At 39.2% G+C, this 13,077-nt stretch overlaps 1 protein-coding gene across 1 annotated transcript; it reads left to right on the forward strand.

The window, feature by feature from the left end:
* The first annotated feature begins 6,704 nt into the window (after window positions 1-6,704).
* On the forward strand, window positions 6,705-12,077 carry LOC149682746 (uncharacterized). The gene has a single exon (XM_089834386.1). It carries the CDS (start codon window positions 6,705-6,707, stop codon window positions 12,075-12,077), a length of 5,373 nt encoding a protein of 1,790 aa, XP_089690512.1.
* Window positions 12,078-13,077: the final 1,000 nt, after the last annotated feature.

Raw genomic sequence — 13,077 nt, forward strand, 5'->3', positions numbered from 1 at the left:
AGAAGGTAAAAGAGATAGATGGTGGAAACATAGAGTAAGATAAAATATTAAGTCCCGCCTTCTTTTCCAGCCTCCCCCCACCCATGAGGGGGGATTGTCGACTATCACGCGCGCACCGGACGCCTTTTTAGGCCTTCTTATAGTAAATTCCTTCTTGATTATATGGCGCAGATACAAGCCCGGATAGTATACTGATCCATTTGATCGTCGCTTATGTCTCAAGAATTCTGCGACGTTTCACGCGGGAAAATATGATCACGTGATCGGCCGCTATTTACGGAAAGAAGTTTTTGTCGTGGCATAGCTAACTCAATCACGCCAGTGAGCGCTTGGGCAGTAGTTTTTGCAAGGGGTCGGTCATTCATGAAATCCCGTACGCTACCCGCGAAATCCAACTTAATAAATCTCATAAAAAATCCGAAATCAATAAAGAAATAACAAAACAGTAAAGAAATCACAAAATCAGTAGAGAAATCACAAAATCAGTAGAGAAATTACAAAATCAGTAAAGATACCACAAAGTCAACAAAGAAATCACAAAATCAGTAACGAAATCGCGAAATCCATTACAAAATTCACGAAATCCAAACTCAAATGAAATCACAAAATCCAACGAAATCAATTGAAATATCCCAAAATCTGCCGAAATCATGGAAAAAATCCAAGGAAATCACGGGAAAAATTGCAAAATCCGTTGGATTTTATCGAATTTTGAAATCAAACAAAATCCGACGAAATCAATTGAATTCCGACGAAATCAAACGAAATCCGAAGAAATCAAATTGGATTTCGAAATCCCGTACACTGTTTCCAAAACCTCCGACCCCTCAGGTTTTTGAAACTGATTATCGTCTGATTCATACTCGAATTCATAGTTCAGAGAACTAGAAGACACAATTTTTAAATTGGCTGCTTGTATGCTGTATTTCGAAGGTTCCCAATTTAGTTAAATAGTAGTTTAAATTAAGCCAATTAAACTTCGCCACAAACAAAAATATATCGTTTTTACGAATATTCCTTGAAAACGGAATGATTAGCAGCCGACAATAAGTCCAAAAAGGAAACATTTCTGGGGAAGAGTGTCTGGCACAAGAGTCTGGTAGCATTGCACCTCCGAAAACGGCCGAAAATTGAGGGATAGAGACCAGCCCCCCCTGTTTGACTGGAAAATTTATAGGACATTGTCCACTGTAGTGTGCAGAAATAGTATCACATCTCCATAGTCAAGCTATCAAAACTTCCGAAATTTTATTGGTCAAACTGTCCAGTGACCCCCTTAGTTTTTAACAAAACTATGGCACATTTTAAAATTCCAGTGTCCTGTGCTTATTTCCGGCCCTGATCAAGACTATTGAAGATAAAATTTGAAGAAAAGGAAATTTCCACTTATGAAAGACGGAATTTCAATAGACTTCAAGGGATTTTTCTACCACTTCATTTGACTTCAAGAGATTTCCAACGGACTTCGTATGACTTCTAAGAGACTTCAAGAGATTTCCGAGAGACTTCAAGAGATTTCCGAGAGACTTCAAGAGATTTCCGAGAGACTTCAAGAGATTTCCGAGAGACTTCAAGAGATTTCCGAGAGACTTCAAGAGATTTCCGAGAGACTTCAAGAGATTTCCGAGAGACTTCAAGAGATTTCCGAGAGACTTCAAGAGATTTCCGAGAGACTTCAAGAGATTTCCGAGAGACTTCAAGAGATTTCCGAGAGACTTCAAGAGATTTCCGAGAGACTTCAAGAGATTTCCGAGAGACTTCAAGAGATTTCCGAGAGACTTCAAGAGATTTCCAAGAGACTTCAAGAGATTTCAAAGGGACTTCGTATGACTTCTCTTGACTTCAGAGAGACTTCAAGAGATTTCAAAGGGATTTCAAAGCGATTTCGTATGACTTCAAGAGACTTCCGAGAGACTTCGACTGACTTCAAGCGATTTCCAAGGACTTCGCATGACTTCAAGGGATTCTCTAGGGACTTCCTAAGATTTCCGAGATTTCAACTAAACTTTGCGATTTATAGAGACTTCAAAAACAATTTATGGACTTCAATTGTGATTTCAAAAATTTTGTACACCTGATTTCACAAGTGGTTTCCCCCTCGCTCGGTTGGTATTTCTTACAGATCTGACAAAATATCTCCCCACACATATGCGTCTCAATTCTTCGGGAAAAATCGATAATATTTAAACAGTCTTTACAGTGAAAAAGGCGTTCACATAACGACTTTTTATTGCTAGAAGTTTCGAAGTGACTTTGATAGCAATCGTCGCCTAAGAATTTCCGTAAACAAGACCCACAAGCTATAGGGGGGCCTTGGCAAATAGTGGGTCTCATGCAACTAAAACAAAAGTCATTACATTTATGTGACTGTATTCGCCAATAGGGTACGAGGCATTTTTCGCAGAATAGGTCGTGATTGAAAAGTGGTCTTAATTTTGTAATAACATTATAATGGTTATTTTCATTCAATAAAAAGAGGCGGGGCCTAGTATCATCGGGATCATTTTCGCCGAAAATCAAAACAGGGACGCTATTTTCGAATTTGTAGACGAAAATCGAATATTGACTTAAATAAATTTTGAACTTTTGAAACGATTCGGCAGTTCCACACTCACTAGCCCTTACTCCTGCCTTATAACATAGTTCTAAAGCAGCTTCTTTTTGCGCTTTATTTCCTGGTCTTGCCCTAGATATAGTTTCGTAACCGATCTTTAGAGCTTCGGTTGTATCATTAGCATAATTTCTATGATTTATAGCCACACAAAGCGATCGGGCTAAACACAGGTTATCAGAATTGACTATACGTACAATACCTCGCCTATCTTTACAGAAAAGATTGAAAGGTTTAATGCCTCGGGCTGCAGCGAGGGTATTGCCCTCCGGCAGTCGTACAATGCTAAAAATCATTTTAACAGGACCTAGGAAAAATGCTTCCATTTCGTCATCATAGAGCATAACACTAAGCTGGTCGAAAAGAATATTGGGGTCGACTTGATCAGCTCTTCTAAAGGATAATTCTAGTTCGGACCTACAAATATTTGCCGCACTCTTTAAAGTAATTTGGACGTAGTCTGTAGGTCTATACTTACTAAGGATGCATTTGGTTACGGTACATACACTAGCGACGGGATCTGCAGTAACTCTAAGAACTACCTCTCGACCATACATGTTAAAATGTTTGTAAAATCTTTCACTTTGTCCTATTATCTCGCAAGAATGTACGTTGTCAATAGGTGCGGGTTGGTCCGTTTCTCCTCCTCCCCATTGTACGTCGATATCATCGTCAGAAAGCGTCTCTTCAGAACCGTTCTCCCTCTCCAAGGTATCGTTCAATAGTATCTCCTCTGCGAGTGGTCCTTGATCTTTTCCGTCTAAAAATGCGGCTATCTCTTTGTCATATTGCGAGCTGTTGAAGTCGGCGATTTGAGCTTCTTCGTGTATACCCCGTTCAATTTCTTCTTGTCGTTTCGCCAGGCGATCTACATATTGAGTTCTTAAGGGACTAGGCATTAGATCCCTTAGGTTTTCCAATTCTTCTAAGGTATTACAGTCCTCTGGTGTTCGAGCAACTGTTTTCATATACTCGAGTAAGTCGAGGCAAGCTTGAATAGCGTTTAAGCCACCATGTAATACGAGTTCTGGTAGAGTCTGAGGTCCGTACAACGGATCTATTCGCAGATAGGCGCATAGGTAGAAATAAAACTCATATATTAAACGTAATGGCCAAGGTCTATTTATATTCAGTTCGTTCAAAGTTGTACTAAGAGTTTCAGGATCCATGTTTATCTTTCGGTGTTTGAAGATCGACTGTGTATTTTGATCATTTCCTCAGCCGCTTTTATACTAAATTTCTTAATAGACACGCCCTCATTTCTCAATACTTTAACAATAGCCTGATTTATTGCTTACCAGTCACCAGATGTTTTGCTTTCAATGCATTTCTGACACACGCTTGTTAATAGTTTAGAAACTAAAGAACATTGGATTTGCTTTATGTCAAATAAATTATCAACAAAAGAGCGGCCTATAAAGAATTTTGTTATAAACACTGCAAATAAGAGACAATTTTATTGGGGTAATAAAATAAAAAAACATGGTGTGTAAAAAGTTTCTAGTGATTCTCAATTGTGAAAATATCCTTTGTTGTCTTCAAGTCTGATAAATAATAACGTTCCGAATTTTTCTAACAGGTCATAAAAACCATTGTATATTTTCCAAAAAATGCTACCTTGAGCTAACGAAATTTCTTAATAGACACGCCCACATTCCTCAATAATTTAACGATAGCCTTTATTACCTGATCCCATCAGTCACCAGATGTTTTCACACAATGCATTTCGGACCCATGCCTGTTAATAGTTTACCAATTTTATAACGTTGGATTTACTTTATGTCAAAAAAATTGTCAACAAAAGAGTGGCCTATAAATAGATTTTTGTTACAAACACCGCAAATAAGGGCCAATACTTGTAATAAATAAAAAAACAGGGTGCGTAAAGCGTTTCTAGAGATTCTCAATTGTGACAATATCCTTTGTTATCTTCACGTCTGTTAAATAATAAGGTTCCGAATTTCCCTAATAGGTCATAAAAACCATTGTACACTTTTCAAAAAAGTTCTAGCCTATGAAAAGATAGTTTCTTACGGTCATGAATCATAGTATGATTGTGTAGGAGAGATGTCGATTTGTCACCTACTCAATTAAAAAATAAATAAATCACAAAATAAATTCCAATGATAACAATGCAATAGCACTGGTCAACCACCTCCTAAAGCCCTTGCCTGAACGTGTTTACGGAATAGGTAATAAAATATTTCATCAGCCCGGTAGCAACTAAACACTTAAATATAACATAAGTCTTAATTTCTTATGCGACTAAAGCCAAATTTCGAAACTTTTGAAGAAGAGACAGTGCCAACTGAGCTAGTATTCGTTATGAAAAGGTTTATCAACGGAATGAAATTCTCAAAACAAGTCGAATAGTAAACATTAGGCGTCTTTCGCAGGATTAGAACATTAAATCCTTTCTGCACCGATGTGTATACAAAACTCGCATAACAAAAGGCGTAAATGCGAATAATAATTGAGATTGTTTGGGTTAATTTTGGGTTAATTTCACAGTACAATGATAATTTTCGCTACTTACTAATATAGCGATTGACTGTAGTACCTTGAAAAAAGGACACAATTGATTGTGAAAGATTTGTAAATAAAGGAAGCTAAACCCAGAGCAATTTGGTCCTATATGGACAAAGAATTCTAGTGCTCCAAAATAAAATTATAATGGTTTGGTACAAATATTAGTCTAGTTATTCTAAAAAGGTTACTGTCCGTCTAACGAGGGATTAAGGCTTTGAGCACTTAATTTTAAAAATGTTAACTCGTATCATGGGGTCGATAGAATCAAGGGATTTCTCTTATCATTCAGTAATAAAAACGGCACACAACGTTTCGTCTTCTAACGTTTATTTGTAAACCCTACTTAAATAAACCTGTTAACCTCACTAAAAAATCAGAGACTTTGTGAGAATGACTGAAACAAACAAGGATTTGAGCATGATTTTTATACAAAATCAATCTTAATCTCGTCAAAGTTCTGTATAGGCGTAAATATCTGACAAGAAATAATAAGATACACCCGCCAACTTGTTAACAATGTTGAACCCCCAACTATTTAAGATCGGTTTAAGAGACTTCATCGAGCGGGGAAAATCACAATATATTGTATGGTTGCGATAAAAAGGTTAAAAAATGTACTCTTTTTTTAACAAATGTTTTGATTAATCCTAGATTGATACAGCGTTTACTTGAGATGTAAGCACTGAAAGTTTTTGATTTAGCTGCCAGATTGAAGGTAAAATGGAGTATTTAGGATAGCTTTGATACATTATTTGCTACGTTAAAGATGATAAAAGAGCGTTATTTCCTTTAAAAAAAGAACGAAATTAGTCTCCTGTTAAAACTATTCATGTATTTTAAAACTATTCATGTATTTTATAAAACAATATGAAATCACGAAAATGCGAAACATCTTAAATATAAACCTAAAAATGTAACATTAACTTAAAATTCAATAAACCAAAAACGAACAAAGTAAAGGGCTTCTATTCTATAGAAAGGGAAAAAGGAGAGGTAAGATCTCTGGCGCCAAAAAAAAGGTGACGTATGTGTCCCAGGAATGCGAGGGGCAAAGCCCGAGATACTTGAATTCTCTCCTTTTTCATGCCCATATTTGGAAATGTTAAGAGCACGGAGGTCCGCGATTGGTCAAAAGTCGCGGGCTTTCACTCCCTTTTACAATAAAAAAAAAGAGAATTTCGAGAGAGGATTCTCCTCTAAATTCAGTACCGCCAAAAATCTCAATAAGAGCAGTCAATAAAAAAAAGTTGTTAAAAAATACAATCTTCGACTCTTTGTTCAAATAATTTCCTTGGACTTAGCTTAAAATATCAAACATGCGGATAATATCATCGCGCTAAAATCAATCGTTAAATTAAATTAACCTCGACAATTTTTCAGTCGGTTGACGAGGAAAAAATTAAGCTCTCCCTGAAAGGACAATACCCAAAGGTAAACCCAAAATAAAGGTCGGGTTTATACATGGTGCGAGAAACCGGGATCGATACCAGATATTTAGATCCCAGAAAATAAACAATTAAACAATTAATGTCAGTTAAGTGAAAACAAAATAAATTTAAAAACTATGGAGGCACAAGCGGCGGATTTAAAACGACTAAAGGCGGTACGGAAGCCAGTTCGTACCAGCACTACAAATGCCGTAAACCACTTGGAGAATTTATTAAAGGCGACGACGTTAAATGAAGACGACATCGAGGATCAACTACAGATGCTGGACTTAAAGGAAACCCATCTGGAAACGTTAAATAATCAAATCATGGAGCTGACACCCGATGACGACACCGAACTAAAAGCGGAAGGAGACAGCCAGGAAAAGTATAGGAGTGCCATTACAACTGTAAAAATCGCAGCTAAACGCAGCCTAAAGAGGGCGGGAATCATCCTTGGACACTCATCAGGGTCAGGTTCCCAAATAGACTTACCTAACGCGATAAACGCGACTCTTCACTCAAAACTACCACCACTCGTTTTGCAAAAGTTCTCAGGAGATGTTACTGAATGGACAGGTTTCTGGAGTCAGTTCGAGACAACGGTGGACTCAAAAACAACTTTATCCAAGGTACAGAAATTTATTTACCTAAAATCATATTTAGAGAAAGATGCTTTAAAAGTCTTAGCTGGCATGAAACCGTCTGAGGACAATTATAATGAAGCTATAAAAATGTTAAAAGCTAGATTTGGTAGGGATGATTTAGTAGCGCATGCTCATATGAAAAAGTTACTGGCACTCGAGCCAGTACGTAGTTCGGGAGATTTGGTCGCCTTACGAAGGTTCTATGACGCCTGCGAGGTAAATATTCGCAGTCTGAGATCATTAGGGGTAGACACTGCGGTAAACGGCACCTTTTTGTGCCCGAAATTGTTAGGATGTATGCCCCGCGATATTCGTTTAGAATATACGAAAGAACGCGGAACGGCCGCTAGTTGGGATGTTGATGCCCTAGTGGAATTTTTACGCGAGCAACTTGAAAGCAGAGAAACGTGTGACATGCTAGGGGAAATGCCTCAAGCCCCAAAAAATGAGTTAAGGCATGAATCGTGGTCGTACGAAAGAGGTAGACAAAAGCCTCAAAGATATGAACAAAATAGGTCAAGATACGGGAACAGTAGCGCGGCAGTCTTCAACGCGGCTGTAAAAACCAGAAATATCTTTTGTATATTTTGCAAGTCTACGTCACACGCGACTTCAAACTGTACAGACCACACGCTGGAAGAAAAGAAAAAAATGATAACGGGCGAGAACCGCTGTGCCGTATGCACCAGATTCGGTCATGACACGAGAAACTGTAATTCCTACTACAATTCCTGCAAACTATGCAAGAAAAAACATAATGTCGCCATCTGTGAACAGAATGAGGCAAACAAACCAAAACGGTCAAATAATGGAGAACAAGCGGGGGAAGAAACGCACCCCACAGAAGCACCGAAAAATATCGAAGTAGGAGCGCACGCGGTCACCTGCGGAAAAACGGTCTTGCTACAAACTGCCTTCGCGCTCGTTGCAAATCCCGTCAACGGAGTAGGAGAGGAAGCGAGATGCCTGCTAGATACGGGAAGCCAGGCCAGCTTCATAAAGGAAGAAATCTCGAAAAGATTAAGATTGCCCGTCGTTGGAAAACGCATGATTGAAGTTAGAAGCTTCGGGAGCGACACCCCTAAAGAAGCGGTCAGGAACCTGGTTAAAATAACCTTGGCGAATACCGAAAAAACTGATGACGTAATCGAGATAACGGCCATCGAAGTACCATATGTATGCGAAGCAGTTACGCCAGTCCATTGCGAAGATATCAAAAAAAAGATGGAAAGAAAAGGACTGCAAATCGCTGATAAATCAAATACAAATACGCCCCAAAGCTCCAGTATAGGTATTCTAATTGGAGGAGATTCCTACTGGGAATTCGCCACTGGGCGATCCGAAAGATTTGGACGAGCCTTGATGGCTATAGAAACGACGCTAGGGTGGGTCATTCAAGGTCCCTCTGATCAAGAAAATATCGCAATTAGAACGTACGCTGTCAGCGTAATGAATATCAGCATCGAAGAAAAGTTAATTTCCACAACGCTACAATCATTTTGGGATTTAGAAAGCATGGGTGTTCAAGAAAAGGAAAATAGCGACCCCACTGCCACTGAAGTTCTGGAGAAGTTCGAGAGTGAAACGACACTGAAGAATGGAAGATATAGTGTCACCTTCCCTTGGAAAACAAATAAAGAAAAGTTGCCAGATAATCTCACTGTAGCCACCAAGAGAATGGAGGGACTCGTCAGAAGATTTAACCGAGATCCGGAGCTCTATAAAGACTATAAAGCTGTTATTGAAGACCAAATGAGGCAAGAAATCGTAGAGGAAGTAAGCAAGCCAGAAGAATGTCCCGCTGGGACTTACTACCTGCCACATCAACCCGTAAAGAGAGAAACAAGCGCGACTACCAAGTTGAGAGTCGTCTTTGATGCTTCGTCACATGTCCACGGAGCGCCCTCGTTGAATGATTGTCTGGATAGCGGCCCGAATCTGAATCCAGACCTCCTAAACTTATTACTTCAATTTAGATGCCATAAGATCGCGCTAACAGCTGACATAGCGAAAGCTTTCCTGCAAGTTTCGCTTGAGCCAAAAGAAAGGGACGCCGTAAGATTCCTATGGACAAAAGAAGACAAAAATGGGAAGATTAATGAAAAGGAATTTAGGGTCTTTAAAATGTCAAGGGTTCCCTTCGGAGTCACAAGTTCTCCATTTTTACTGGCCGCAACCATCAAAACACATATCAGAAAGTACCAAGTATCAGAGCCAGAGATCTACGAGGTCTTGGATCAAAACATATACGTTGACGATTTAGCGAGCGGCAAAGACGACGTAGCAGGAGCCTACAAATTATCAGTCAAGGCTTCCTCAATCCTTAAAGACGCGTCCATGGAACTCAGAAAATGGCAGACAAATAACGCCGAGTTACGAAACAAATGGGCCGAAGACAGAAAAAATCCAAACGCTAAGGTGAAAATTGATGGAGCCGTAGAACCAACAACGCAGAAAATACTCGGTCTTGTTTGGAATCCAGAAACGGATACACTAGCAGTAGACTTGAAAAACCTGGTATCAGTTGTCCAAACAAATGACAACACGAAAAGATTTGTCTTAAGCACCGTAGCCCAAATCTTTGACCCAGTTGGGATTTTGTCGCCATACGTCATAAAAGCGAAATTCATATTTCAGGCCCTGTGGGAATTGGGGCTTGGTTGGGACGAAACCCTTCCAGAGGAGTTAAGCCGACAATTTCACAAATGGTGTGAAGAGATGCAGGAGTTCGCAAGCTGTACTATAAAAAGATGTTATTTTGATCTAAAGGACATAATAATCGAAAAAGAACTACATTGCTTTTCGGATGCAAGCATTAAGGCGTATGCCGCTATAGTGTACGTGCGTTACGTAACAAAGGACGGGCAAATAAAGGTCTCTTTCGTCACTTCAAAAACGAGGGTAGCGCCATTAAAGAAGATAACCCTGCCCAGATTAGAATTGATGGGATGTCTACTGGGCTCTCGTCTGGTCAAAACCGTTAAAAACCTATTCAAGGAAGACATAGGTATCCGAATGTGGACAGACTCAAAAATAGCGTACCACTGGATAAAAGGGCCGTCCAAAGGTTGGAAACCCTTTGTTCAAAACCGGGTGGTTGAAATTCAACAACTGGTCGACCCCCAAAGTTGGGCGCATTGCCCCGGCTCCCAAAATCCAGCCGATATACCCACCAGGGGTGCCACACCAAATGAAATGAAAGAAAAAAGTCTATGGTTCGGAGGTCCAGAATGGCTGAAACAAGAGAAAAGCGAATGGCCATTGGAAAAGGGAGGAATGGAAGGCGTGAAAATTGAAGATTTAGAAAAAAGGAAGGTTGAAGCATTGACAGCCCAAGTTAAAGTGAAGTCAAACATACACCATATTGTATGCCTAGAACGATATAGCAGTATTAACAAAGCCTGCAGAATAGCCGCAAACGTTTTTCGTTTTGTAAACAAAATGAAAAGGAAACCAGTTGAAACCGGGCCGATAACAGCGAAAGAAATGCTAGAAATGGAAACAAGATTTATCAAAGATCTGCAACGAGAGGATTATGCCAGAGAAATGACGGCGCTCAAAGAAAAAAAATGCATTCCTAAAGATTCCGACATCTCCACGTTGAAACCATTATTGAATGAGCAAGGGCTTCTCTGTGTTGGAGGCAGGCTAGAAGAAAGCAATCTCTCCTATCAATTAAAGCACCCAATAATTATGAAAAAATCACACTATCTGTCATGGCTACTGATGACGCGAAGCCATGAAGAAGTTCTTCACTCAGGAATACAAGCGACAGCCACGCAGTCGCGAGAAAAATATTGGATTATCGCCGGGAGGCAATTAGCTAGGAATGTGGTAAAACATTGCTACAAATGCAAGAGATCTAACGCAAAATCATGTCAAGAAGATACCGGATTACTACCTAAAGACCGCGTAGTTGAAGCCGAGCCGTTTTCCGTAGTCGGGATAGATTACGCTGGTCCATTGTCTGTAAAGAATGACAAAACAGAAGAAAAATGCTACATCTGTCTAATAACTTGCGCAACCACTCGAGCTCTTCATCTCGAACTGGTGCCTTCATTAACGACTTATGAATTTTTGATGGCTTTCCGCCGAATGATCGCGAGACGTGGAATCCCGTCGGTAGTTTACTCGGACAACGCCAAAACGTTTAAGAGGGCGGACAAAGATTTAAAGAAGATATGGGAAAGTATCAACTGCGACCAAGTACGCCAATTTTTTGGAAACAAAGGCATAACATGGAAATTTATTGTGGAGAAGGCGCCTTGGGCCGGTGGGTTTTACGAACGCATGGTGAAAAGCACTAAGCTGATACTCCGAAAAACATTAGGAAAAGCGTTGCTCACATATCAAGAATTGGAGACTGTCGTTATCGAAACGGAGGCCGTAATCAATGCCAGGCCAATCACCTACGTTTTCAACGACGCAAGCGAACCGGAACCGCTGTCGCCATCGACGCTTCTAATCGGAAAGCGAGTCACCAGACTACCAGTTCAGGTAGCTGAAGACGCTCAAATGCCAAAATATCAATCGGATTTCGCGAAACGATTACGCTATCGCGTCACGATCATGCAACGCCTATTCAAACGCTGGAGGGAAGAATATCTCCTAGAGTTAAGAACGGCGCATCATATTAACTTAGCAAAGAAAAACACAAAAATAAAACTGGGCGACGTAATGATCGTGCACGAAGAAAAGGTCCCAAAACACAACTGGAAGTTAGGAGTAGTTACGGAGGTTATGGAAGGTCGCGATGGGAAGGTTAGATCGTGTATAGTCAGGATGGGTAATAATACCGTACTAAGGCGACCAGTCCAACTACTTTATGCATTAGAGATTAATGAAAATGACACTGTTAATTAAAATAAAAAATACACAAAAAAAAACGATTTGCTTGTAAAAAAAAAAAAAAAAATTGTTGCTTGATTAAAAGAGCATTTCATTGTTCAAAAAAAAAGTTAAAAAAAAAAAAAAAAACTTTTTGATTGTTTAAAAGAGCGTTTCATTGTTAAAAAAAAATTTAATAAAAATTTGTAAACCCAGTAATACTAACGTATTACGCCGGGGAGTGTTAAAACTATTCATGTATTTTAAAACTATTCATGTATTTTATAAAACAATATGAAATCACGAAAATGCGAAACATCTTAAATATAAACCTAAAAATGTAACATTAACTTAAAATTCAATAAACCAAAAACGAACAAAGTAAAGTTCTTCTATTCTATAGAAAGGGAAAAAGGAGAGGTAAGATCTCTGGCGCCAAAAAAAAGGTGACGTATGTGTCCCAGGAATGCGAGGGGCAAAGCCCGAGATACTTGAATTCTCTCCTTTTTCATGCCCATATTTGGAAATGTTAAGAGCACGGAGGTCCGCGATTGGTCAAAAGTCGCGGGCTTTCACTCCCTTTTACAATAAAAAAAAAGAGAATTTCGAGAGAGGATTCTCCTCTAAATTCAGTACCGCCAAAAATCTCAATAAGAGCAGTCAATAAAAAAAAGTTGTTAAAAAATACAATCTTCGACTCTTTGTTCAAATAATTTCCTTGGACTTAGCTTAAAATATCAAACATGCGGATAATATCATCGCGCTAAAATCAATCGTTAAATTAAATTAACCTCGACAATTTTTCAGTCGGTTGACGAGGAAAAAATTAAGCTCTCCCTGAAAGGACAATACCCAAAGGTAAACCCAAAATAAAGGTCGGGTTTATACATCTCCTAGTCTATAGTTCTGGCAAAATACTCATATATTTTCCTGGTTTCGGTTAGCGCACCAAAAATATCTTAAAAATGTAGAGACTTGTCAGGATAATGCCTTCAAGGCAAACCCCTCGAATCAAATGTTTCGTGGTAGGAAGAGT

This window comes from Phalangium opilio, unplaced genomic scaffold, assembly GCF_054372755.1.
Source record: "Phalangium opilio isolate 3A_F unplaced genomic scaffold, DU_Popi_V2 ptg000038l_1, whole genome shotgun sequence".
Taxonomy (NCBI): Eukaryota; Metazoa; Arthropoda; class Arachnida; order Opiliones; family Phalangiidae; genus Phalangium; species Phalangium opilio.